At 50.8% G+C, this 24,995-nt stretch overlaps 1 protein-coding gene, 19 non-coding genes and 2 pseudogenes across 20 annotated transcripts; all 22 read right to left on the bottom strand.

The window, feature by feature from the left end:
* Nucleotides 1-67: 67 nt before the first annotated feature.
* On the bottom strand, nucleotides 68-186 carry LOC144131270 (5S ribosomal RNA). Its single transcript, XR_013314686.1, has one exon. It is a non-coding gene; the product is annotated as a 5S ribosomal RNA (ribosomal RNA).
* A 582-nt stretch (nucleotides 187-768) lies between these two features.
* On the bottom strand, nucleotides 769-887 carry LOC144130812 (5S ribosomal RNA). Its single transcript, XR_013314240.1, has one exon. It is a non-coding gene; the product is annotated as a 5S ribosomal RNA (ribosomal RNA).
* A 590-nt stretch (nucleotides 888-1,477) lies between these two features.
* Nucleotides 1,478-1,596, bottom strand: LOC144130545 (5S ribosomal RNA). Its single transcript, XR_013314155.1, has one exon. It is a non-coding gene; the product is annotated as a 5S ribosomal RNA (ribosomal RNA).
* Nucleotides 1,597-2,178: 582 nt separating this feature from the next.
* LOC144130641 (5S ribosomal RNA) lies at nucleotides 2,179-2,297 on the bottom strand (annotated as a pseudogene).
* Nucleotides 2,298-5,887: 3,590 nt separating this feature from the next.
* On the bottom strand, nucleotides 5,888-14,130 carry LOC144129514 (uncharacterized). Its single transcript, XM_077663672.1, has 2 exons — nucleotides 13,273-14,130; nucleotides 5,888-7,009 (listed from the first exon to the last, which is right to left on the bottom strand). Exons 1-2 carry the CDS (start codon nucleotides 14,128-14,130, stop codon nucleotides 5,900-5,902), a joined length of 1,968 nt encoding a protein of 655 aa, XP_077519798.1. The 3' UTR covers nucleotides 5,888-5,899.
* Nucleotides 7,739-7,857, bottom strand: LOC144130811 (5S ribosomal RNA). Its single transcript, XR_013314239.1, has one exon. It is a non-coding gene; the product is annotated as a 5S ribosomal RNA (ribosomal RNA).
* On the bottom strand, nucleotides 8,448-8,566 carry LOC144130810 (5S ribosomal RNA). The gene has a single exon (XR_013314238.1). It is a non-coding gene; the product is annotated as a 5S ribosomal RNA (ribosomal RNA).
* LOC144130651 (5S ribosomal RNA) lies at nucleotides 9,158-9,276 on the bottom strand (annotated as a pseudogene).
* Nucleotides 14,131-14,778: 648 nt separating the features above from the next.
* Nucleotides 14,779-14,897, bottom strand: LOC144130809 (5S ribosomal RNA). Its single transcript, XR_013314237.1, has one exon. It is a non-coding gene; the product is annotated as a 5S ribosomal RNA (ribosomal RNA).
* A 589-nt stretch (nucleotides 14,898-15,486) lies between these two features.
* Nucleotides 15,487-15,605, bottom strand: LOC144130807 (5S ribosomal RNA). Its single transcript, XR_013314235.1, has one exon. It is a non-coding gene; the product is annotated as a 5S ribosomal RNA (ribosomal RNA).
* Nucleotides 15,606-16,195: 590 nt separating this feature from the next.
* Nucleotides 16,196-16,314, bottom strand: LOC144130806 (5S ribosomal RNA). The gene has a single exon (XR_013314234.1). It is a non-coding gene; the product is annotated as a 5S ribosomal RNA (ribosomal RNA).
* Nucleotides 16,315-16,896: 582 nt separating this feature from the next.
* On the bottom strand, nucleotides 16,897-17,015 carry LOC144130805 (5S ribosomal RNA). The gene has a single exon (XR_013314233.1). It is a non-coding gene; the product is annotated as a 5S ribosomal RNA (ribosomal RNA).
* A 590-nt stretch (nucleotides 17,016-17,605) lies between these two features.
* LOC144130804 (5S ribosomal RNA) lies at nucleotides 17,606-17,724 on the bottom strand. The gene has a single exon (XR_013314232.1). It is a non-coding gene; the product is annotated as a 5S ribosomal RNA (ribosomal RNA).
* A 589-nt stretch (nucleotides 17,725-18,313) lies between these two features.
* LOC144130803 (5S ribosomal RNA) lies at nucleotides 18,314-18,432 on the bottom strand. The gene has a single exon (XR_013314231.1). It is a non-coding gene; the product is annotated as a 5S ribosomal RNA (ribosomal RNA).
* Nucleotides 18,433-19,022: 590 nt separating this feature from the next.
* On the bottom strand, nucleotides 19,023-19,141 carry LOC144130802 (5S ribosomal RNA). The gene has a single exon (XR_013314230.1). It is a non-coding gene; the product is annotated as a 5S ribosomal RNA (ribosomal RNA).
* Nucleotides 19,142-19,723: 582 nt separating this feature from the next.
* Nucleotides 19,724-19,842, bottom strand: LOC144130801 (5S ribosomal RNA). Its single transcript, XR_013314229.1, has one exon. It is a non-coding gene; the product is annotated as a 5S ribosomal RNA (ribosomal RNA).
* A 589-nt stretch (nucleotides 19,843-20,431) lies between these two features.
* Nucleotides 20,432-20,550, bottom strand: LOC144130800 (5S ribosomal RNA). The gene has a single exon (XR_013314228.1). It is a non-coding gene; the product is annotated as a 5S ribosomal RNA (ribosomal RNA).
* A 1,274-nt stretch (nucleotides 20,551-21,824) lies between these two features.
* LOC144130799 (5S ribosomal RNA) lies at nucleotides 21,825-21,943 on the bottom strand. Its single transcript, XR_013314227.1, has one exon. It is a non-coding gene; the product is annotated as a 5S ribosomal RNA (ribosomal RNA).
* A 590-nt stretch (nucleotides 21,944-22,533) lies between these two features.
* On the bottom strand, nucleotides 22,534-22,652 carry LOC144130797 (5S ribosomal RNA). The gene has a single exon (XR_013314226.1). It is a non-coding gene; the product is annotated as a 5S ribosomal RNA (ribosomal RNA).
* A 581-nt stretch (nucleotides 22,653-23,233) lies between these two features.
* On the bottom strand, nucleotides 23,234-23,352 carry LOC144130795 (5S ribosomal RNA). The gene has a single exon (XR_013314224.1). It is a non-coding gene; the product is annotated as a 5S ribosomal RNA (ribosomal RNA).
* Nucleotides 23,353-23,933: 581 nt separating this feature from the next.
* LOC144130794 (5S ribosomal RNA) lies at nucleotides 23,934-24,052 on the bottom strand. The gene has a single exon (XR_013314223.1). It is a non-coding gene; the product is annotated as a 5S ribosomal RNA (ribosomal RNA).
* A 589-nt stretch (nucleotides 24,053-24,641) lies between these two features.
* On the bottom strand, nucleotides 24,642-24,760 carry LOC144130793 (5S ribosomal RNA). Its single transcript, XR_013314222.1, has one exon. It is a non-coding gene; the product is annotated as a 5S ribosomal RNA (ribosomal RNA).
* Between the last annotated feature and the right edge of the window lie 235 nt (nucleotides 24,761-24,995).

Below are 24,995 nucleotides of genomic sequence, written 5' to 3'. Positions count from 1 at the left end.
TATCGGATAAATGATATAACTATGAGGCAAAAAAAAAGCGTTAGAGACGAAAAAAATGCAAAAGAAGTGCCATCAGCACTCGGTGTTCCCAGGTGGTCTCTCTCCCAAGTACTGACCGAGCCCAATGCTGCTTAGCTTCGGTGATCGGACGAGAACCGGCGTATTCAGCATGGTATGGCCGATGGCGAGAAATACACTTTTCGAAGCGCTTATGTAGTGTCATAGCCTCCTTTATACTGTAGTGTATGCAGCCGCTCCCGAATGCAAAACTTCGCACGAATACTTCCCTCGCTCGTGGCAACAGGCGCCGAGCGTGCAATTACGTGCCCTGGGCTTTTCTCAGCCGTTCTGGCGATCGTAACGCACTGCGGCATGCATCGAAAGAGCAGCGGGAGCAAGCCTCTGGTGTTGACACATGGACCGGGCAAGGAAAGCCTGTCGACTATATCGATGAACGCTAATTGTGCGCTACTGCGCAGTCTTATGCGCTAACTGGGACTCCCTGTTATCTAGGCGCATTGCCGAGTTTAATCTGCACTGTACACGCCGCCGTAGACGTCAGAATGACAGCCGGGCGGTCGCTTTTCAGTTTTGCCGCAAGCACGCGTGCACGGAATTTCGCGTCCGCACGTACGTACATTGCCAGTGGGAATGTGTTATTTATAACAATAACGCGAAACCTCCTACAGTTGCACGAGGCATATCGGATAAATGATATAACTATGAGGCAAAAAAAAAGCGTTAGAGACGAAAAAAATGCAAACGAAGTGCCATCAGCACTCGGTGTTCCCAGGTGGTCTCCCTCCCAAGTACTGACCGAGCCCAATGCTGCTTAGCTTCGGTGATCGGACGAGAACCGGCGTATTCAGCATGGTATGGCCGATGGCGAGAAAAACACTTTTCGAAGCGCTTATGTAGTGTCATAGCCTCCTTTATACTGTAGTGTATGCAGCCGCTCCCGAATGCAAAACTTCGCACGAATACTTCCCTCGCTCGTGGCAACAGGCGCCGAGCGTGCAATTACGTGCCCTGGGCTTTTCTCAGCCGTTCTGGCGATCGTAACGCACTGCGGCATGCATCGAAAGAGCAGCGGGAGCAAGCCTCTGGTGTTGACACATGGACCGGGCAAGGAAAGCCTGTCGACTATATCGATGAACGCTAATTGTGCGCTACTGCGCAGTCTTATGCGCTAACTGGGACTCCCTGTTATCTAGGCGCATTGCCGAGTTTAATCTGCACTGTACACGCCGCCGTAGACGTCAGAATGACAGCCGGGAAGCCGGGCGGTCGCTTTTCAGTTTTGCCGCAAGCACGCGTGCACGGAATTTCGCGTCCGCACGTACGTACATTGCCAGTGGGAATGTGTTATTTATAACAATAACGCGAAACCTCCTACAGTTGCACGAGGCATATCGGATAAATGATATAACTATGAGGCAAAAAAAAAGCGTTAGAGACGAAAAAAATGCAAAAGAAGTGCCATAAGCACTCGGTGTTCCCTGGTGGTCTCCCTCCCAAGTACTGACCGAGCCCAATGCTGCTTAGCTTCGGTGATCGGACGAGAACCGGCGTATTCAGCATGGTATGGCCGATGGCGAGAAATACTCTTTTCGAAGCGCTTATGTAGTGTCATAGCCTCCTTTATACTGTAGTGTATGCAGCCGCTCCCGAATGCAAAACTTCGCACGAATACTTCCCTCGCTCGTGGCAACAGGCGCCGAGCGTGCAATTACGTGCCCTGGGCTTTTCTCAGCCGTTCTGGCGATCGTAACGCACTGCGGCATGCATCGAAAGAGCAGCGGGAGCAAGCCTCTGGTGTTGACACATGGACCGGGCAAGGAAAGCGTGTCGACTATATCGATGAACGGTAATTGTGCGCTACTGCGCAGTCTTATGCGCTAACTGGGACTCCCTGTTATCTAGGCGCATTGCCGAGTTTAATCTGCACTGTACACGCCGCCGTAGACGTCAGAATGACAGCCGGGCGGTCGCTTTTCAGTTTTGCCGCAAGCACGCGTGCACGGAATTTCGCGTCCGCACGTACGTACATTGCCAGTGGGAATGTGTTATTTATAACAATAACGCGAAACCTCCTACAGTTGCACGAGGCATATCGGATAAATGATATAACTATGAGGCAAAAAAAAAGCGTTAGAGACGAAAAAAATGCAAAAGAAGTGCCATCAGCACTCGGTGTTCCCAGGTGGTCTCCCTCCCAAGTACTGACCGAGCCCAATGCTGCTTAGCTTCGGTGATCGGACGAGAACCGGCGTATTCAGCATGGTATGGCCTTTTTTTTTCTTTATTGCCGGTATTTTGACCCACATGAAAAGAAAGCACATATTCATACATAAGCACTAAAACACATCTTTGTTAAAACAACGGCCGCTCAGCTTGTGCGGTCACGCTCATGCTAAAATTCCTTCATCGCCAATAATAACTCAACACGTGACAGCCACTCTGGACTACATTCCAGCATCTTTTTCTCCTGAACAAAGTTGCTTATACTTTCTTTGAAATATTGACGTGCCGGTCTTGCATCGAGATCGGCGTGCCTTACTGCCATTCTGCATTTCCAAATACTGTGTAGGGCTATTAGCATGATCAAATCAAATGGGGTACCGTCATCACTTTCAATTGGCAAGTAGCGAATTCCGTACCCATCAAGCGGAAATTCTTTTTTGATTGTGCGCTGAAGCACATCCCAAAGGAACACAGCATCCCAGCATTCAAGGAACACATGCTCAATTGTCTCCTCCTTTCTGCATATTATACAGTGAGTACCCCAGGGAACAAAAAAACCTTTTTCAGCCATCCACGGTTTGACAGTCAGAGTTCCAGTGTGTAATTTGAAAAAGAAAGTCTTAACACCAGACGGGACTAACATTGCCTTAACACGCTTTAGTACCTTGTTACCTATACCTACCCTGTAAAGGGACCGATATAAAGGCACGGGGAGAACCACACTACAGAGGTCTTTATACAGTTTTTTCCGGTTGACTTCACTCAGGTATTGGAGTGAAAACCGCGCCATCAAAAACCTACATGAAACCACAACTTCGCGTAAAAAACCATGCACTCCACCGGGCATACTGCCAGCAGAGACAACCATATTAGGCAAGTGCTTCCCCAGGCGAAGTTGACAGACAGTGTGTAGAAACGGGTGCTTAACGTCCCGAAGAAATAAATACCGATTGACAACCTGTCTCAAAAACAAATGTGACAAACTGAGTCCTCCATTTCGAACTCGTAGAAATAAATTGGTGCGGCTTGATCTTTCCCAGGAAGATGCCCACACGAACACTGCAAACACCCGATGAAATTTTTGGATATGAACCCTGGAGCAATGCAAGACTTGAAGGACATACCAAAGTTTGCTCACTAAAAATATGTTGCAAATTGTGGCTCTCGAGAACATTGACCAATTCCATCCATTCCATTTATTCACTCTTTCCCTCATTTTATCCACTTCACTCCACCAGTAGGCTTCGCTGTCTTTGTAACACTCAAGAGGAACTCCCAAGTATTTAACAGGAGTCGTAGTAAAACTCATGTTGGCAAAAGTGTCTGGGGCCTCCGGCCAATCCCCATGCCAGAATCCCAGGCACTTACTCCAGTTTACCGCGCTGCCACTGGCCGCACAAAAACTTTTAACACACTTAACAGCCTGTGTTACACTGTCGTAATCATTACAAAACATGGCTATATCATCCGCATAAGCCAACAGTCGGACTTCTAACTGATGTAGTTTAAAACCGCGCATACAATCGCTCTGTATCACGCTCAAACAAAATGACTCTATATACAAACAAAACAACAGTGGCGAAAGAGGGCAACCCTGGCGCACCGAGCGTTTGACTGGAATGCGTGAACCCACAACCTTGTTGACAATTAGACTTGTCGTGCAATCCTGGTACGCCATGGCGACCCCGCCTCGAATAATTCTACCCACATTCACATGATCTAGAATGCACAGAAGAATTTCATGAGGCACCCTATCGAAAGCTTTCTCCAGATCAATTTGGATCATTGCCACTTGTGTGCCCATTGCGTCGCAGCACTCAAGGATACTACGCGCTACATGTATATTTGAGAAAATAGATCGGCCTTTAATACCGCACGTTTGATGCGGCCCCACCAGGTCAGTAATGACTGTCTGCAATCGCTTAGCCAAAATTTTCATCATTATCTTATAGTCTGCATTTGTGAGGCAAATTGGACGGTAAGAAGTCACTCTGCGCAATACAGAGGGGTCTTCTGATTTCGGTATAAGAACAGTGTGGGAGGATGTGAAGGAAGGCGGCAGTACATTGAGATCGAATGCCTCATTATAGACAGCAGCTAAAACTGGTGAAATTGTTCTTTTTAGACGTTTATAAAAGGCTGAGGTCAGACCATCCGGGCCCGGAGACTTCCCCGGCTGCAAGCTTTCAATAGCGTTTTTCACCTCCTCTACTGAGATAGCTGCCTCCAATAATTCCTTCGTACTGTCGTCTAGGCTGGGCATCAACAAAAGGAAGTCCTTCTTGAAACGATCAATGTCAACTGAGCAGTTGGCAAATAACCCACTGTAGTGCTCGAAGAAAGCGCGCTCTATATCTTCTGCTGTGTCACTAACTTTTCCACCAACTTCAATTTCCACTATCTGATTGCGCCGCGCGTGCCACTTTTCTGCGCCCAACGCTCTTTTTGATGGAAGTTCCCCCGCTATCAGCTTTTCAGCTCTCGCTCGCACCAGAGCACCGTGGTATCTTTCGATGTCGAACTGTTCTATTTTATGCTTTAGTGCGCGAATATCGTCCATGAACATGCCGGGTCTACTACACTCTTCACTGATCAATTTTTCCAAGTTTCTGCGCATCGTTTTTTCCTCTGCCCCCTTTTGTCTGCGTATAGCGCTCGCCCGCTCCAATGCTTTCATTTTAACTGTCTGCTTGAAGTTCTCCCATTTTTCTCTGTACGTCATATTACCCATATGTTTCATTGCATCAACTTGCGTCGTCACGTCTGCCATAAAAATTTCATCACCCAGTAATTTTGAATTCATTTTCCATAACTGCCACTCGTAGCTTCTTTTCCTTTCTTTCGTGCTTGCTACTAGAAAACTGACTAAGCAGTGATCAGTAAATGAAACAGCGCTCACTCGGTACTCCTTGCAAAAGGGTACCAAATCAAGGCTTACGTATGCTCTATCCAAACGAGCGTGGCTCGAAGCCTGAAAATGGGTGTACTGCGTATTTCTTCCACCACCAAGGCATTCAGCCACATCCGCCAAACTACTGTTCCCTATTATTTCATTTAGGGCAGTCGTGCTTGCATCCTTGTACGGTCGGGTGCTAGTTTTGTCCCGGGATGAAAGAACGCAGTTGAAATCACCAATAAGAATGACCAACCTATTACACTGGGTATACTGTTTTAGCTGTTCAAAAAACCTGCACCTTTCCCCGGCAACAGTCGGCGCATACAAACAGATGACACGCCACTCCAAGGACGATAACGAGAAATCACATACAATAAACCGTCCTGACGTGCATGACGTAACGGCTTCTATTTTAGCTCCTAGACTATGTCGGACCAACAATGCGCAGCCTGAAGAATATCCCACGGAATGGCTCACAATAGCACAGTATCGCGCTACGAATTGCTGCACCATGCCCCCGGTTTCCACGTCGCCCTCGACTTTCGTCTCCTGCACTGCTAGAATGTCAAGGTCAAAGTCGCTTAACAGGCGGTACAGTTGACTCTGCTTCCTCCTTGAGGCAAGCCCTCGGACATTTAATGTTGCCACGCGAATGGACTTATCCATAGTCATCATAGCAAGGCGGGAAAGAAAACCGGGGGCACGGCGCTTACCTCACAACTGCGGTTTTATCCGGAGTGTGCTAGCACAGGGCGGTCCTCACGGCGGCATAGGCGGCGTTTCCGCCGTCTTGCGCGCCGCCGAAGTGTTCGGCAGCGGTCGAAATGAAGGACGCCGTCCAACAGTCGTCTTGGCTGGCGGCTCGTCTGCAGCAACGACACTAAGCTCCTTCCCATTTTCGCCTGCGTCGTGAGGTCGCTTTGCAGCGGCACTAATACTGTCGCTGTCCATCACGGTGACTGGTGCCGGCTCGGTGGGTGGTTTCTCGCCTCCTCCGGGAGAGGGGTGGCCCGTAGTGCTTGCCTCATCCTTCTCGTTCCCGCCTTCTGCGTCGTCATGTCGCCGCTTGTCTGCGGGTTTATCTCCGCCGTCAATTAGTTGTTCCCCTTGAAAGTTCGACGATGCACCTTGCGTAACCAGGCTACGGCTCGTCCTTGCTGTTTCCTCTGAGTCTTCCTCGTCCATCAGGTGGTCCGATATGTCGTTTGCCTGCACTGGTCCGGCTACGCTGGCGTACGTCTTTGCGCAATCAGCATCGACGTGGCCGAAACGACGACAACGACTACAGCGCGGCACTTTGCAGTCGCGACGTATGTGCCCGGTGCTCTTGCAGCGCAGACACAGAGGAGCGCGGCCCGGCACAACAACAAGAGTTAGCTCTCCGGCTATCTTGAGCTGATGCGGAATATCGTCTATTTTGACGTCGGCATGCAATTTTAGTCCAACTGTACGAGTCGTCGACCCTTTTTCAGTGACACCGAGCGCCCGCCACTTCTCCCGGGTCACTTCCAACACCTTCCCGTAGGGCGACAGTGCCACGCGAACGTCTTCGTCGGTAACGCCATGCAGCAACCAGTGCAGCTTTACACGAACCTCTCGGTTATTCGGATCAATGAGCAAACATGGGCGATCCTTTACCTTCACGTCGACGGCCAAAAGCAGCTTCTGAGCAGCATCAGCAGTTGTCATTGTCACAGCCCACACGTGGTTCATTTGATACGCCCCCAACGCCACAACGTCGGGAAGCGCACCAAGGTTGGCCAAAGTGTCCCGGTAGTCTTCAACACGATAGGGCCGGGCTCTTGGATCGCCGTGCATGAAAACGGTGTTGGCGACGATGCGTCCGGATGGCAGATTGGGCAGAATAACCTGGTAATCATCGGCACTAGCCGCAAAAAACCTGTTACCGCGGCCCGACTGGGCCGCTGAAACCGCTCCGACGGAGCTCATGATAACGCGTCCGTCACGCTCGGTGGCCGGAAGTCGAATGCATGGTATGGCCGATGGCGAGAAATACACTTTTCGAAGCGCTTATGTAGTGTCATAGCCTCCTTTACACTGTAGTGTATGCAGCCGCTCCCGAATGCAAAACTTCGCACGAGTACTTCCCTCGCTCGTGGCAACAGGCGCCGAGCGTGCAATTACGTGCCCTGGGCTTTTCTCAGCCGTTCTGGCGATCGTAACGCACTGCGGCATGCATCGAAAGAGCAGCGGGAGCAAGCCTCTGGTGTTGACACATGGACCGGGCAAGGAAAGCGTGTCGACTATATCGATGAACGCTAATTGTGCGCTACTGCGCAGTCTTATGCGCTAACTGGGACTCCCTGTTATCTAGGCGCATTGCCGAGTTTAATCTGCACTGTACACGCCGCCGTAGACGTCAGAATGACAGCCGGGAAGCCGGGCGGTCGCTTTTCAGTTTTGCCGCAAGCACGCGTGCACGGAATTTCGCGTCCGCACGTACGTACATTTCCAGTGGGAATGTGTTATTTATAACAATAACGCGAAACCTCCTACAGTTGCACGAGGCATATCGGATAAATGATATAACTATGAGGCAAAAAAAAAGCGTTAGAGACGAAAAAAATGCAAAAGAAGTGCCATCAGCACTCGGTGTTCCCAGGTGGTCTCCCTCCCAAGTACTGACCGAGCCCAATGCTGCTTAGCTTCGGTGATCGGACGAGAACCGGCGTATTCAGCATGGTATGGCCGATGGCGAGAAATACACTTTTCGAAGCGCTTATGTAGTGTCATAGCCTCCTTTATACTGTAGTGTATGCAGCCGCTCCCGAATGCAAAACTTCGCACGAATACTTCCCTCGCTAGTGGCAACAGGCGCCGAGCGTGCAATTACGTGCCCTGGGCTTTTCTCAGCCGTTCTGGCGATCGTAACGCACTGCGGCATGCATCGAAAGAGCAGCGGGAGCAAGCCTCTGGTGTTGACACATGGACCGGGCAAGGAAAGCGTGTCGACTATATCGATGAACGCTAATTGTGCGCTACTGCGCAGTCTTATGCGCTAACTGGGACTCCCTGTTATCTAGGCGCATTGCCGAGTTTAATCTGCACTGTACACGCCGCCGTAGACGTCAGAATGACAGCCGGGAAGCCGGGCGGTCGCTTTTCAGTTTTGCCGCAAGCACGCGTGCACGGAATTTCGCGTCCGCACGTACGTACATTTCCAGTGGGAATGTGTTATTTATAACAATAACGCGAAACCTCCTACAGTTGCACGAGGCATATCGGATAAATGATATAACTATGAGGCAAAAAAAAAGCGTTAGAGACGAAAAAAATGCAAAAGAAGTGCCATCAGCACTCGGTGTTCCCAGGTGGTCTCCCTCCCAAGTACTGACCGAGCCCAATGCTGCTTAGCTTCGGTGATCGGACGAGAACCGGCGTATTCAGCATGGTATGGCCGATGGCGAGAAATACACTTTTCGAAGCGCTTATGTAGTGTCATAGCCTCCTTTATACTGTAGTGTATGCAGCCGCTCCCGAATGCAAAACTTCGCACGAATACTTCCCTCGCTAGTGGCAACAGGCGCCGAGCGTGCAATTACGTGCCCTGGGCTTTTCTCAGCCGTTCTGGCGATCGTAACGCACTGCGGCATGCATCGAAAGAGCAGCGGGAGCAAGCCTCTGGTGTTGACACATGGACCGGGCAAGGAAAGCGTGTCGACTATATCGATGAACGCTAATTGTGCGCTACTGCGCAGTCTTATGCGCTAACTGGGACTCCCTGTTATCTAGGCGCATTGCCGAGTTTAATCTGCACTGTACACGCCGCCGTAGACGTCAGAATGACAGCCGGGAAGCCGGGCGGTCGCTTTTCAGTTTTGCCGCAAGCACGCGTGCACGGAATTTCGCTTCCGCACGTACGTACATTGCCAGTGGGAATGTGTTATTTATAACAATAACGCGAAACCTCCTACAGTTGCACGAGGCATATCGGATAAATGATATAACTATGAGGCAAAAAAAAAAGCGGTAGAGACGAAAAAAATGCAAAAGAAGTGCCATCAGCACTCGGTGTTCCCGGGTGGTCTCCCTCCCAAGTACTGACCGAGCCCAATGCTGCTTAGCTTCGGTGATCGGACGAGAACCGGCGTATTCAGCATGGTATGGCCTTTTTTTTTCTTTATTACCGGTAAACAATACATAAAAATCTCTAGCCACACTTTGGCCGAGACAATGGGTTAAAACTTTTTCATGTTAATCAGTTCATCCATAACTGCCACCCAGTCCGGCGGCTGGGGTTGACTGCGGAGAACATCTCTCAGGAAAACTGCACTTTCTATAAAGTTTTCTCTCACTGGTCGCACATTTGCGTCGGCGTGCCTGGCCGCCATTCTCGTTTTCCAGATGCTGTGGAGGCCCAGTAGCATAAACATGTCGTAAGGAACCTCCTCACTTTCTATAGGTAGAAACCGGATGCCATAAGGAGTTACAGGTAGTTCTTTCTTCAATGTTCTTTGCAAGATGTCCCAGTGGAAAACCGGGTCCCAGCAGTCGATAAACACATGTTCGATGGTCTCGGGTTTTTTGCAGAGTATGCAGTCGGTGGTCCAGGGCACAAAAATGCCTTTATCGTTTAGCCATGTTTTCACCGGAAGGGTACCGGTATGAAGTTTAAAGAAAAAGGATTTCACAGTCGGTCTTACCGGCATCTTCTTAACTCGCTTTAACACATTTTTGCCTGGGCCTCCGCAGCAAAAGGAACGGTATAAGGGAGCAGGTATAAATATATCTAGCAAATCTTTGTACAGTTTTTTCCTGGGTACAGCAGATAGATACTGTGTAGAAAAGTGAGCGCTCAAAGTGCGAAAGGCTGCCACAACTTCACGCAAAAAACCTGTTACAGCACGATTCGTGGCCGGGTAACTGGACACAACAAATTCCGGCAACACGTTGCCTAAGCGCACCTGCAACATTGTGCGCAACAAGGGATCGGTTTGATCACGTAGAAACAAAAATCTTGAGACAACTTGCTTCAGAAACAAATTAGAAAGACCAAGGCCGCCCCTTTTGACCGGAAGGAACAGATTAACTCGACTTGTTCGCTCCCAATTTGAGCTCCAAATAAAGACAGCAATCACTCTATGCAGCTTCTGCAGGTTTGCTCGGGTAATGAGCACGAACTGCAATATATACCAAATTCTGGCTATTAAAAATACATTGCACACACTTGCGCGCGCGAAAACAGAAAGGTCACGTCCTTTCCAGCCATCCGCTTTTCTCCTTGCACTCTGCGTTATCTCACCCCACAACTCCGTACTGCTTTTATAGTGCTCCAAGGGTACCCCCAAGTACTTCGCAGGGGCGGTCGTCCATTTCATGTTAGCAAACACGGCAGGTGTGCTGTCCCAATCACCGTGCCAAAAACCTATGCACTTATCCCAGTTAATTTCGGACCCAGTCTTTTTGCAATATTCCCCTGCGACTTTCACAACTTCTTTAACGCTTTCTTGATCCGCGCAAAAAACAGCAATATCATCAGCGTAAGCAAGCACTTTTACTTGCGCCGACAGAAGAGTGAAACCGCAGATCCCATCATTGTGCAACAGTGATAACAGAAAAGGCTCAAGGTAGATCGCAAAGAGCAAAGGCGAGAGCGGGCAACCCTGCCTGACCGAAGAACACACAGGTACAGGTTCAGTCAGCTGTTTGTTCACTATAATTCGGGTAACACAGTTGTCGTACGCCATCTGTACACCTTGTATTATCACAGAGCCGACGTTGGCATATTCTAGAATGGCGAAAAGAATGTCATGCGACACTCGATCGAAGGCCTTTGCAAGGTCAAGCTGTATCATGGCAACTCGGCCCCCGAAGGCATCGCAGCATTCAAGAACAGTTCTAGCAATGTGCACATTTGTTCCAATGGTGCGACCTTTAATACCGCACGTTTGGTGGGGCCCTACAAGGTCCTTTATGACCTTTTGCAGTCTGTTGGCAAGAATCTTCATAAACACTTTATAGTCAACGTTGGTTAGGCTTATCGGCCGATAAGCCCCAACGGACAGAAGTTTAGCCTGGTCCTCACTCTTGGGTATTAAAACCACGTGTGCTGTTTTAAATGATGGTGGCATTTTCTTTGTCTCATAAATTTCGGTGAAGACGCAGTGGAGAGCTTGGGTGAGTTCGGCTTTGAACTTCTTATAAAATTCACTACCTAAGCCGTCAGGACCGGGAGATTTTCCGGCACTCAGCTCTTCGATTGCTCTTCCCACTTCGCTTACGCTGATTGGTACCTCCAGCCCTTGTTTTATATCGTCTCCTAGTTTTGGCATACGGGACAAGAACGTGTTTGCAAACCCCTCTTCTTCAAGCCGTCGCCGCCCAAGCAATTCCCGATACTGCTCAACAAACGCCAACTGAATCACTTTGCTATCATTCGTTACCTCGTTTCTGTACCTGATTTGTCTTACTTCGTTCTGAGTCGCGTACTTCTTTTCGTCACTAAGCGAGCGTTTAGTAGGTACTTGGTCAAGCCAGAGACGTTCAGCACGGGCCCGTATCATGGCAGCTGTATACTTGTCTTTTTCGATAATCTCAAGTTTACTTTTTGTATCTCTTATTTCTTTCTTATATTTTCCCGGCTGGGAACTTTCCAGGCTTACGAGCAAGTCAAGTTGGCAATGTAGTTCTTTTTCTTTAACACGTTTATCGTGGCATATAATGCTTGCCCTTTCAATCGCGTTTATTTTCACTTGTTCTTTGAAATCTTCCCACCTAATTACCCAGTTCCCAGGCTCTGCTGATAGCAATGCTTTAATGCATTCATTAACTTTAATGTCAAAGCGTTCATCCTCGAGTAATTGTGCGTTAAACTTCCACAGGTCCCACGAGAAACGAGATTTCTTGTCTTTGTTCCCCAGGGTAAACGTAACTAAGCTGTGGTCGGTAAAAGACATGTGTTTTACCTCGTAGCTATTGCACAAAGGAATCAGATCAAGCGACACATACGCTCTGTCAAGTCTCGCGTGACTTTCACCCTGGAAGTGAGTAAAATGCGGCGCTACCGAAAGAACTTCAGCAACATCATCTAAACCATTTTCTTGCACAATCGAATTCAACAATTCCGCACTTTTGTCACGAAGGAGTCTTTTTGTAATTCTATCCTCTGCTTTACAAACGCAGTTAAAGTCGCCCAAAAGCACAATTAACCGCTCACAGCACACATATGGTTCAACGCGCTCAAAAAATTCCTTGCGCTCGTTCTCCCTGTTAGGAGCATACACGCATATGACTCTCCATAGCAAATTGCAATAAAAAAAATCCACTACAACCAAACGGCCAGTTTGACACACAGTTAAATTCTGCTCGACAATCCCGAGAGAATTCCTAATAAATACAGCACAACCGCCCGATGTGCCAGAAGAATGGCACACACAAACATTGTAGCGTGCCGTAAAAGGCTGCACCATAAGGTCCGCCTGTTCCTGTCTTTCGACTTTCGTCTCCTGTACGGCTATTATGTCTAGGTCATTATCAACGAACAGCCGGCTTAGCTGGTACTGACGCTTCTTGGAAGCCAGTCCCCTGACATTAATTGTTGCAATGCGCAACGCTCTAAGAGGTGTAGAAGCCATCTAGTTTAGGTACAGGAGCCATATGGTGCATACCTCGGGACACAAGGCGACGGTGCGGGTGACTTGCCTAGTCTGAGGTGCTCGATGGGTGCGGTGCCGGTAATCCAAAGTCTCTTGCACAAGTGCCTCTTGCGTATGGACTGGAAAATCAGCCCATGCAGTCCGTTACCGAAAAAGGCCATCTCACGCCCACAGAAACCACTCACAGGGCACTCACTCCAACTAAGGCGGCGGCTTAGCCGCCGCTCGTTGATCGGCCTGTACATTCGGCCGCGGTTTCAACGTCGGTCGCCTGACACCAACAGTCTTCTGCGGCGGCTCGTCGCCTTCGCTCACTTTGGGCTCTCCATTCGCACTGTGCTCGTGCGGTCGCTTCCCTGCTTGGTTGCTGGTTGATGCATGTGACACTTCCATGCTGTCACCATGCTGGGGAACGACGGGAGCTGACGCCCCACCGCTCAAGACTTCGTCCGTTGGCGCCTTGACTTCTGCAGGCTGCGCTACCTGTTGCTGCCGCTTACTGCTGGGCTCCTCTACGCTTGTGGATATTTCCGTAGGGGGCACAGCAGGGGCCTTCTCCACGCTGTCCCCTGCCTCTGCTGCAGCGTCTTCCGCGTCAGCCTCGTCCATGACAAGTTCGGACGAAATGTCAGTGTTGACTGGGACGGCAGCACTCGCGTACGTGCGTACGCAGCTGCTTTCTTCGTGCCCGTAGCGACGACAGGCGCCGCATCGTGGAACCTTGCACTCACGGCGAATGTGCCCAGTACCGTGGCAGCGCAGACACAGCGGAGCTCTGCCCGGTACAACCACGAGAGCCAGCTCACCGCCAACCCTGACTTCGTGAGGGAGGTCTTCCAGCTTCACGCCAGGATTCATTTTCAATGAAACCAAGCGTATCGTCGACCCCTTGCTGGCGACACCCTGGACGCGCCACCGCTCCTTGGAGACTTCGCTCACCTTGCCGTACGGAGCAAAGGCTACCCTCACGTCTTCGTCGGGCACGTTGTGCAGCAGCCAGTGCAGCTTGACGCGGACGTCCTGGTTTGCCGGGTCGATGACGAGACAGCGGCGGTCCTTGACTTTCAGGTCTCCGGCAGAAAGAATTTTCGTCACCGCCTCAGCACTCGCGAAAGTAACAGCCCATACATGGCTCATGCGATACGCCCCCAAGGCGATAACCTCGGGGAGCAGCATCAGCTGAGCCAGCGCATCCCTGAAATCTTCGACCCGATAAGGACGGGCCCGCACGTCAGCGTGCAAAAAAACTGTGTTCAACACAACACGTCCTGTAGGAAGGGTAGGCAGAATCACCTGATACTCTTCATCCGAGGCAAAAGCCCTGTTTCCGCGGCCAGACATGACCGCTGTAGCTGCTCCAACGGAGCCCGTCATCGCACGTCCGTCACGCTCGGTGGCCGGAAGTCGAATCCAGCATGGTATGGCCGATGGCGAGAAATACACTTTTCGAAGCGCTTATGTAGTGTCATAGCCTCCTTTATACTGTAGTGTATGCAGCCGCTCCCGAATGCAAAACTTCGCACGAATACTTCCCTCGCTCGTGGCAACAGGCGCCGAGCGTGCAATTACGTGCCCTGGGCTTTTCTCAGCCGTTCTGGCGATCGTAACGCACTGCGGCATGCATCGAAAGAGCAGCGGGAGCAAGCCTCTGGTGTTGACACATGGACCGGGCAAGGAAAGCGTGTCGACTATATCGATGAACGCTAATTGTGCGCTACTGCGCAGTCTTATGCGCTAACTGGGACTCCCTGTTATCTAGGCGCATTGCCGAGTTTAATCTGCACTGTACACGCCGCCGTAGACGTCAGAATGACAGCCGGGAAGCCGGGCGGTCGCTTTTCAGTTTTGCCGCAAGCACGCGTGCACGGAATTTCGCGTCCGCACGTACGTACATTGCCAGTGGGAATGTGTTATTTATAACAATAACGCGAAACCTCCTACAGTTGCACGAGGCATATCGGATAAATGATATAACTATGAGGCAAAAAAAAAGCGTTAGAGACGAAAAAAATGCAAAAGAAGTGCCATCAGCACTCGGTGTTCCCAGGTGGTCTCCCTCCCAAGTACTGACCGAGCCCAATGCTGCTTAGCTTCGGTGATCGGACGAGAACCGGCGTATTCAGCATGGTATGGCCGATGGCGAGAAAAACACTTTTCGAAGCGCTTATGTAGTGTCATAGCCTCCTTTATACTGTAGTGTATGCAGCCGCTCCCGAATGCAAAACTTCGCACGAATACTTCCCTCGCTCGTGGCAACAGGCGCCGAGCGTGCAATTACGTGCCCTGGGCTTTTCTCAGCCGTTCTGGCGATCGTAACGCACTGCGGCATGCATCGAAAAAGCAGCGGGAGCAAGCCTCTGGTGTTGACACATGGACCGGGCAAGGAAAGCGTGTCGACTATATCGATGAACGCTAATTGTGCGCTACTGCGCAGTCTTATGCGCTAACTGGGACTCCCTGTTATCTAAGCGCATTGCCGAGTTTAATCTGCACTGTACACGCCGCCGTAGACGTCAGAATGACAGCCGGGAAGCCGGGCGGTCGCTTTTCAGTTTTGCCGCAAGCACGCGTGCACGGAATTTCGCGTCCGCACGTACGTACATTGCCAGTGGGAATGTGTTATTTATAACAATAACGCGAAACCTCCTACAGTTGCACGAGGCATATCGGATAAATGATATAACTATGAGGCAAAAAAAAGCGTTAGAGACGAAAAAAATGCAAAAGAAGTGCCATCAGCACTCGGTGTTCCCAGGTGGTCTCCCTCCCAAGTACTGACCGAGCCCAATGCTGCTTAGCTTCGGTGATCGGACGAGAACCGGCGTATTCAGCATGGTATGGCCGATGGCGAGAAAAACACTTTTCGAAGCGCTTATGTAGTGTCATAGCCTCCTTTATACTGTAGTGTATGCAGCCGCTCCCGAATGCAAAACTTCGCACGAATACTTCCCTCGCTCGTGGCAACAGGCGCCGAGCGTGCAATTACGTGCCCTGGGCTTTTCTCAGCCGTTCTGGCGATCGTAACGCACTGCGGCATGCATCGAAAAAGCAGCGGGAGCAAGCCTCTGGTGTTGACACATGGACCGGGCAAGGAAAGCGTGTCGACTATATCGATGAACGCTAATTGTGCGCTACTGCGCAGTCTTATGCGCTAACTGGGACTCCCTGTTATCTAAGCGCATTGCCGAGTTTAATCTGCACTGTACACGCCGCCGTAGACGTCAGAATGACAGCCGGGAAGCCGGGCGGTCGCTTTTCAGTTTTGCCGCAAGCACGCGTGCACGGAATTTCGCGTCCGCACGTACGTACATTGCCAGTGGGAATGTGTTATTTATAACAATAACGCGAAACCTCCTACAGTTGCACGAGGCATATCGGATAAATGATATAACTATGAGGCAAAAAAAAAGCGTTAGAGACGAAAAAAATGCAAAAGAAGTGCCATCAGCACTCGGTGTTCCCAGGTGGTCTCCCTCCCAAGTACTGACCGAGCCCAATGCTGCTTAGCTTCGGTGATCGGACGAGAACCGGCGTATTCAGCATGGTATGGCCGATGGCGAGAAAAACACTTTTCGAAGCGCTTATGTAGTGTCATAGCCTCCTTTATACTGTAGTGTATGCAGCCGCTCCCGAATGCAAAACTTCGCACGAATACTTCCCTCGCTCGTGGCAACAGGCGCCGAGCGTGCAATTACGTGCCCTGGGCTTTTCTCAGCCGTTCTGGCGATCGTAACGCACTGCGGCATGCATCGAAAAAGCAGCGGGAGCAAGCCTCTGGTGTTGACACATGGACCGGGCAAGGAAAGCGTGTCGACTATATCGATGAACGCTAATTGTGCGCTACTGCGCAGTCTTATGCGCTAACTGGGACTCCCTGTTATCTAGGCGCATTGCCGAGTTTAATCTGCACTGTACACGCCGCCGTAGACGTCAGAATGACAGCCGGGCGGTCGCTTTTCAGTTTTGCCGCAAGCACGCGTGCACGGAATTTCGCGTCCGCACGTACGTACATTGCCAGTGGGAATGTGTTATTTATAACAATAACGCGAAACCTCCTACAGTTGCACGAGGCATATCGGATAAATGATATAACTATGAGGCAAAAAAAAAGCGTTAGAGACGAAAAAAATGCAAAAGAACTGCCATCAGCACTCGGTGTTCCCAGGTGGTCTCCCTCCCAAGTACTGACCGAGCCCAATGCTGCTTAGCTTCGGTGATCGGACGAGAACCGGCGTATTCAGCATGGTATGGCCGATGGCGAGAAATACACTTTTCGAAGCGCTTATGTAGTGTCATAGCCTCCTTTATACTGTAGTGTATGCAGCCGCTCCCGAATGCAAAACTTCGCACGAATACTTCCCTCGCTCGTGGCAACAGGCGCCGAGCGTGCAATTACGTGCCCTGGGCTTTTCTCAGCCGTTCTGGCGATCGTAACGCACTGCGGCATGCATCGAAAGAGCAGCGGGAGCAAGCCTCTGGTGTTGACACATGGACCGGGCAAGGAAAGCGTGTCGACTATATCGATGAACGCTAATTGTGCGCTACTGCGCAGTCTTATGCGCTAACTGGGACTCCCTGTTATCTAGGCGCATTGCCGAGTTTAATCTGCACTGTACACGCCGCCGTAGACGTCAGAATGACAGCCGGGAAGCCGGGCGGTCGCTTTTCAGTTTTGCCGCAAGCACGCGTGCACGGAATTTCGCGTCCGCACGTACGTACATTGCCAGTGGGAATGTGTTATTTATAACAATAACGCGAAACCTCCTACAGTTGCACGAGGCATATCGGATAAATGATATAACTATGAGGCAAAAAAAAAGCGTTAGAGACGAAAAAAATGCAAAAGAAGTGCCATCAGCACTCGGTGTTCCCAGGTGGTCTCCCTCCCAAGTACTGACCGAGCCCAATGCTGCTTAGCTTCGGTGATCGGACGAGAACCGGCGTATTCAGCATGGTATGGCCGATGGCGAGAAAAACACTTTTCGAAGCGCTTATGTAGTGTCATAGCCTCCTTTATACTGTAGTGTATGCAGCCGCTCCCGAATGCAAAACTTCGCACGAATACTTCCCTCGCTCGTGGCAACAGGCGCCGAGCGTGCAATTACGTGCCCTGGGCTTTTCTCAGCCGTTCTGGCGATCGTAACGCACTGCGGCATGCATCGAAAAAGCAGCGGGAGCAAGCCTCTGGTGTTGACACATGGACCGGGCAAGGAAAGCGTGTCGACTATATCGATGAACGCTAATTGTGCGCTACTGCGCAGTCTTATGCGCTAACTGGGACTCCCTGTTATCTAAGCGCATTGCCGAGTTTAATCTGCACTGTACACGCCGCCGTAGACGTCAGAATGACAGCCGGGAAGCCGGGCGGTCGCTTTTCAGTTTTGCCGCAAGCACGCGTGCACGGAATTTCGCGTCCGCACGTACGTACATTGCCAGTGGGAATGTGTTATTTATAACAATAACGCGAAACCTCCTACAGTTGCACGAGGCATATCGGATAAATGATATAACTATGAGGCAAAAAAAAGCGTTAGAGACGAAAAAAATGCAAAAGAAGTGCCATCAGCACTCGGTGTTCCCAGGTGGTCTCCCTCCCAAGTACTGACCGAGCCCAATGCTGCTTAGCTTCGGTGATCGGACGAGAACCGGCGTATTCAGCATGGTATGGCCGATGGCGAGAAAAACACTTTTCGAAGCGCTTATGTAGTGTCATAGCCTCCTTTATACTGTAGTGTATGCAGCCGCTCCCGAATGCAAAACTTCGCACGAATACTTCCCTCGCTCGTGGCAACAGGCGCCGAGCGTGCAATTACGTGCCCTGGGCTTTTCTCAGCCGTTCTGGCGATCGTAACGCACTGCGGCATGCATCGAAAAAGCAGCGGGAGCAAGCCTCTGGTGTTGACACATGGACCGGGCAAGGAAAGCGTGTCGACTATATCGATGAACGCTAATTGTGCGCTACTGCGCAGTCTTATGCGCTAACTGGGACTCCCTGTTATCTAAGCGCATTGCCGAGTTTAATCTGCACTGTACACGCCGCCGTAGACGTCAGAATGACAGCCGGGAAGCCGGGCGGTCGCTTTTCAGTTTTGCCGCAAGCACGCGTGCACGGAATTTCGCGTCCGCACGTACGTACATTGCCAGTGGGAATGTGTTATTTATAACAATAACGCGAAACCTCCTACAGTTGCACGAGGCATATCGGATAAATGATATAACTATGAGGCAAAAAAAAAGCGTTAGAGACGAAAAAAATGCAAAAGAAGTGCCATCAGCACTCGGTGTTCCCAGGTGGTCTCCCTCCCAAGTACTGACCGAGCCCAATGCTGCTTAGCTTCGGTGATCGGACGAGAACCGGCGTATTCAGCATGGTATGGCCGATGGCGAGAAAAACACTTTTCGAAGCGCTTATGTAGTGTCATAGCCTCCTTTATACTGTAGTGTATGCAGCCGCTCCCGAATGCAAAACTTCGCACGAATACTTCCCTCGCTCGTGGCAACAGGCGCCGAGCGTGCAATTACGTGCCCTGGGCTTTTCTCAGCCGTTCTGGCGATCGTAACGCACTGCGGCATGCATCGAAAAAGCAGCGGGAGCAAGCCTCTGGTGTTGACACATGGACCGGGCAAGGAAAGCGTGTCGACTATATCGATGAACGCTAATTGTGCGCTACTGCGCAGTCTTATGCGCTAACTGGGACTCCCTGTTATCTAGGCGCATTGCCGAGTTTAATCTGCACTGTACACGCCGCCGTAGACGTCAGAATGACAGCCGGGCGGTCGCTTTTCAGTTTTGCCGCAAGCACGCGTGCACGGAATTTCGCGTCCGCACGTACGTACATTGCCAGTGGGAATGTGTTATTTATAACAATAACGCGAAACCTCCTACAGTTGCACGAGGCATATCGGATAAATGATATAACTATGAGGCAAAAAAAAAGCGTTAGAGACGAAAAAAATGCAAAAGAACTGCCATCAGCACTCGGTGTTCCCAGGTGGTCTCCCTCCCAAGTACTGACCGAGCCCAATGCTGCTTAGCTTCGGTGATCGGACGAGAACCGGCGTATTCAGCATGGTATGGCCGATGGCGAGAAATACACTTTTCGAAGCGCTTATGTAGTGTCATAGCCTCCTTTATACTGTAGTGTATGCAGCCGCTCCCGAATGCAAAACTTCGCACGAATACTTCCCTCGCTCGTGGCAACAGGCGCCGAGCGTGCAATTACGTGCCCTGGGCTTTTCTCAGCCGTTCTGGCGATCGTAACGCACTGCGGCATGCATCGAAAGAGCAGCGGGAGCAAGCCTCTGGTGTTGACACATGGACCGGGCAAGGAAAGCGTGTCGACTATATCGATGAACGCTAATTGTGCGCTACTGCGCAGTCTTATGCGCTAACTGGGACTCCCTGTTATCTAGGCGCATTGCCGAGTTTAATCTGCACTGTACACGCCGCCGTAGACGTCAGAATGACAGCCGGGAAGCCGGGCGGTCGCTTTTCAGTTTTGCCGCAAGCACGCGTGCACGGAATTTCGCGTCCGCACGTACGTACATTGCCAGTGGGAATGTGTTATTTATAACAATAACGCGAAACCTCCTACAGTTGCACGAGGCATATCGGATAAATGATATAACTATGAGGCAAAAAAAAGCGTTAGAGACGAAAAAAATGCAAAAGAAGTGCCATCAGCACTCGGTGTTCCCAGGTGGTCTCCCTCCCAAGTACTGACCGAGCCCAATGCTGCTTAGCTTCGGTGATCGGACGAGAACCGGCGTATTCAGCATGGTATGGCCGATGGCGAGAAATGCACTTTTCGAAGCGCTTATGTAGTGTCATAGCCTCCTTTATACTGTAGTGTATGCAGCCGCTCCCGAATGCAAAACTTCGCACGAATACTTCCCTCGCTCGTGGCAACAGGCGCCGAGCGTGCAATTACGTGCCCTGGGCTTTTCTCAGCCGTTCTGGCGATCGTAACGCACTGAGGCATGCATCGAAAAAGCAGCGGGAGCAAGCCTCTGGTGTTGACACATGGACCGGGCAAGGAAAGCGTGTCGACTATATCGATGAACGCTAATTGTGCGCTACTGCGCAGTCTTATGCGCTAACTGGGACTCCCTGTTATCTAGGCGCATTGCCGAGTTTAATCTGCACTGTACACGCCGCCGTAGACGTCAGAATGACAGCCGGGCGGTCGCTTTTCAGTTTTGCCGCAAGCACGCGTGCACGGAATTTCGCGTCCGCACGTACGTACATTGCCAGTGGGAATGTGTTATTTATAACAATAACGCGAAACCTCCTACAGTTGCACGAGGCATATCGGATAAATGATATAACTATGAGGCAAAAAAAAAGCGTTAGAGACGAAAAAAATGCAAAAGAAGTGCCATCAGCACTCGGTGTTCCCAGGTGGTCTCCCTCCCAAGTACTGACCGAGCCCAATGCTGCTTAGCTTCGGTGATCGGACGAGAACCGGCGTATCGATGGCGAGAAATACACTTTTCGAAGCGCTTATGTAGTGTCATAGCCTCCTTTATACTGTAGTGTATGCAGCCGCTCCCGAATGCAAAACTTCGCACGAATACTTCCCTCGCTCGTGGCAACAGGCGCCGAGCGTGCAATTACGTGCCCTGGGCTTTTCTCAGCCGTTCTGGCGATCGTAACGCACTGCGGCATGCATCGAAAGAGCAGCGGGAGCAAGCCTCTGGTGTTGACACATGGACCGGGCAAGGAAAGCGTGTCGACTATATCGATGAACGCTAATTGTGCGCTACTGCGCAGTCTTATGCGCTAACTGGGACTCCCTGTTATCTAGGCGCATTGCCGAGTTTAATCTGCACTGTACACGCCGCCGTAGACGTCAGAATGACAGCCGGGAAGCCGGGCGGTCGCTTTTCAGTTTTGCCGCAAGCACGCGTGCACGGAATTTCGCGTCCGCACGTACGTACATTGCCAGTGGGAATGTGTTATTTATAACAATAACGCGAAACCTCCTACAGTTGCACGAGGCATATCGGATAAATGATATAACTATGAGGCAAAAAAAGCGTTAGAGACGAAAAAAATGCAAAAGAAGTGCCATCAGCACTCGGTGTTCCCAGGTGGTCTCCCTCCCAAGTACTGACCGAGCCCAATGCTGCTTAGCTTCGGTGATCGGACGAGAACCGGCGTATTCAGCATGGTATGGCCGATGGCGAGAAATACACTTTTCGAAGCGCTTATGTAGTGTCATAGCCTCCTTTATACTGTAGTGTATGCAGCCGCTCCCGAATGCAAAACTTCGCACGAATACTTCCCTCGCTCGTGGCAACAGGCGCCGAGCGTGCAATTACGTGCCCTGGGCTTTTCTCAGCCGTTCTGGCGATCGTAACGCACTGCGGCATGCATCGAAAGAGCAGCGGGAGCAAGCCTCTGGTGTTGACACATGGACCGGGCAAGGAAAGCGTGTCGACTATATCGATGAACGCTAATTGTGCGCTACTGCGCAGTCTTATGCGCTAACTGGGACTCCCTGTTATCTAAGCGCATTGCCGAGTTTAATCTGCACTGTACACGCCGCCGTAGACGTCAGAATGACAGCCGGGAAGCCGGGCGGTCGCTTTTCAGTTTTGCCGCAAGCACGCGTGCACGGAATTTCGCGTCCGCACGTACGTACATTGCCAGTGGGAATGTGTTATTTATAACAATAACGCGAAACCTCCTACAGTTGCACGAGGCATATCGGATAAATGATATAACTATGAGGCAAAAAAAAAGCGTTAGAGACGAAAAAAATGCAAAAGAAGTGCCATCAGCACTCGGTGTTCCCAGGTGGTCTCCCTCCCAAGTACTGACCGAGCCCAATGCTGCTTAGCTTCGGTGATCGGACGAGAACCGGCGTATTCAGCATGGTATGGCCGATGGCGAGAAAAACACTTTTCGAAGCGCTTATGTAGTGTCATAGCCTCCTTTATACTGTAGTGTATGCAGCCGCTCCCGAATGCAAAACTTCGCACGAATACTTCCCTCGCTCGTGGCAACAGGCGCCGAGCGTGCAATTACGTGCCCTGGGCTTTTCTCAGCCGTTCTGGCGATCGTAACGCACTGCGGCATGCATCGAAAAAGCAGCGGGAGCAAGCCTCTGGTGTTGACACATGGACCGGGCAAGGAAAGCGTGTCGACTATATCGATGAACGCTAATTGTGCGCTACTGCGCAGTCTTATGCGCTAACTGGGACTCCCTGTTATATAGGCGCATTGCCGAGTTTAATCTGCACTGTACACGCCGCCGTAGACGTCAGAATGACAGCCGGGCGGTCGCTTTTCAGTTTTGCCGCAAGCACGCGTGCACGGAATTTCGCGTCCGCACGTACGTACATTGCCAGTGGGAATGTGTTATTTATAACAATAACGCGAAACCTCCTACAGTTGCACGAGGCATATCGGATAAATGATATAACTATGAGGCAAAAAAAAGCGTTAGAGACGAAAAAAATGCAAAAGAAGTGCCATCAGCACTCGGTGTTCCCAGGTGGTCTCCCTCCCAAGTACTGACCGAGCCCAATGCTGCTTAGCTTCGGTGATCGGACGAGAACCGGCGTATTCAGCATGGTATGGCCGATGGCGAGAAATACACTTTTCGAAGCGCTTATGTAGTGTCATAGCCTCCTTTATACTGTAGTGTATGCAGCCGCTCCCGAATGCAAAACTTCGCACGAATACTTCCCTCGCTCGTGGCAACAGGCGCCGAGCGTGCAATTACGTGCCCTGGGCTTTTCTCAGCCGTTCTGGCGATCGTAACGCACTGCGGCATGCATCGAAAGAGCAGCGGGAGCAAGCCTCTGGTGTTGACACATGGACCGGGCAAGGAAAGCGTGTCGACTATATCGATGAACGCTAATTGTGCGCTACTGCGCAGTCTTATGCGCTAACTGGGACTCCCTGTTATCTAGGCGCATTGCCGAGTTTAATCTGCACTGTACACGCCGCCGTAGACGTCAGAACGACAGCCGGGCGGTCGCTTTTCAGTTTTGCCGCAAGCACGCGTGCACGGAATTTCGCGTCCGCACGTACGTACATTGCCAGTGGGAATGTGTTATTTATAACAATAACGCGAAACCTCCTACAGTTGCACGAGGCATATCGGATAAATGATATAACTATGAGGCAAAAAAAAGCGTTAGAGACGAAAAAAATGCAAAAGAAGTGCCATCAGCACTCGGTGTTCCCAGGTGGTCTCCCTCCCAAGTACTGACCGAGCCCAATGCTGCTTAGCTTCGGTGATCGGACGAGAACCGGCGTATTCAGCATGGTATGGCCGATGGCGAGAAATACACTTTTCGAAGCGCTTATGTAGTGTCATAGCCTCCTTTATACTGTAGTGTATGCAGCCGCTCCCGAATGCAAAACTTCGCACGAATACTTCCCTCGCTCGTGGCAACAGGCGCCGAGCGTGCAATTACGTGCCCTGGGCTTTTCTCAGCCGTTCTGGCGATCGTAACGCACTGCGGCATGCATCGAAAGAGCAGCGGGAGCAAGCCTCTGGTGTTGACACATGGACCGGGCAAGGAAAGCGTGTCGACTATATCGATGAACGCTAATTGTGCGCTACTGCGCAGTCTTATGCGCTAACTGGGACTCCCTGTTATCTAGGCGCATTGCCGAGTTTAATCTGCACTGTACACGCCGCCGTAGACGTCAGAATGACAGCCGGGAAGCCGGGCGGTCGCTTTTCAGTTTTGCCGCAAGCACGCGTGCACGGAATTTCGCGTCCGCACGTACGTACATTGCCAGTGGGAATGTGTTATTTATAACAATAACGCGAAACCTCCTACAGTTGCACGAGGCATATCGGATAAATGATATAACTATGAGGCAAAAAAAAGCGTTAGAGACGAAAAAAATGCAAAAGAAGTGCCATCAGCACTCGGTGTTCCCAGGTGGTCTCCCTCCCAAGTACTGACCGAGCCCAATGCTGCTTAGCTTCGGTGATCGGACGAGAACCGGCGTATTCAGCATGGTATGGCCGATGGCGAGAAAAACACTTTTCGAAGCGCTTATGTAGTGTCATAGCCTCCTTTATACTGTAGTGTATGCAGCCGCTCCCGAATGCAAAACTTCGCACGAATACTTCCCTCGCTCGTGGCAACAGGCGCCGAGCGTGCAATTACGTGCCCTGGGCTTTTCTCAGCCGTTCTGGCGATCGTAACGCACTGCGGCATGCATCGAAAAAGCAGCGGGAGCAAGCCTCTGGTGTTGACACATGGAC

This window comes from Amblyomma americanum, chromosome 4 (assembly GCF_052857255.1).
Source record: "Amblyomma americanum isolate KBUSLIRL-KWMA chromosome 4, ASM5285725v1, whole genome shotgun sequence".
NCBI classification, from domain to species: Eukaryota; Metazoa; Arthropoda; class Arachnida; order Ixodida; family Ixodidae; genus Amblyomma; species Amblyomma americanum.
This window is presented reverse-complemented; position numbering and strand designations above follow the sequence as displayed.

Excerpts from the sequence above, each read along its gene's own strand:
- LOC144129514 (XM_077663672.1), bottom strand. The coding sequence starts at position 14,130 with ATGACGGGCTCCGTTGGAGCAGCTACAGCGGTCATGTCTGGCCGCGGA. Across the intron at positions 7,010-13,272 it reads CTACGGAAATATCCACAAGC|GTTATTCTGCCCAATCTGCC; the intron begins GTAGAGGAGCCC and ends GATGATTACCAG.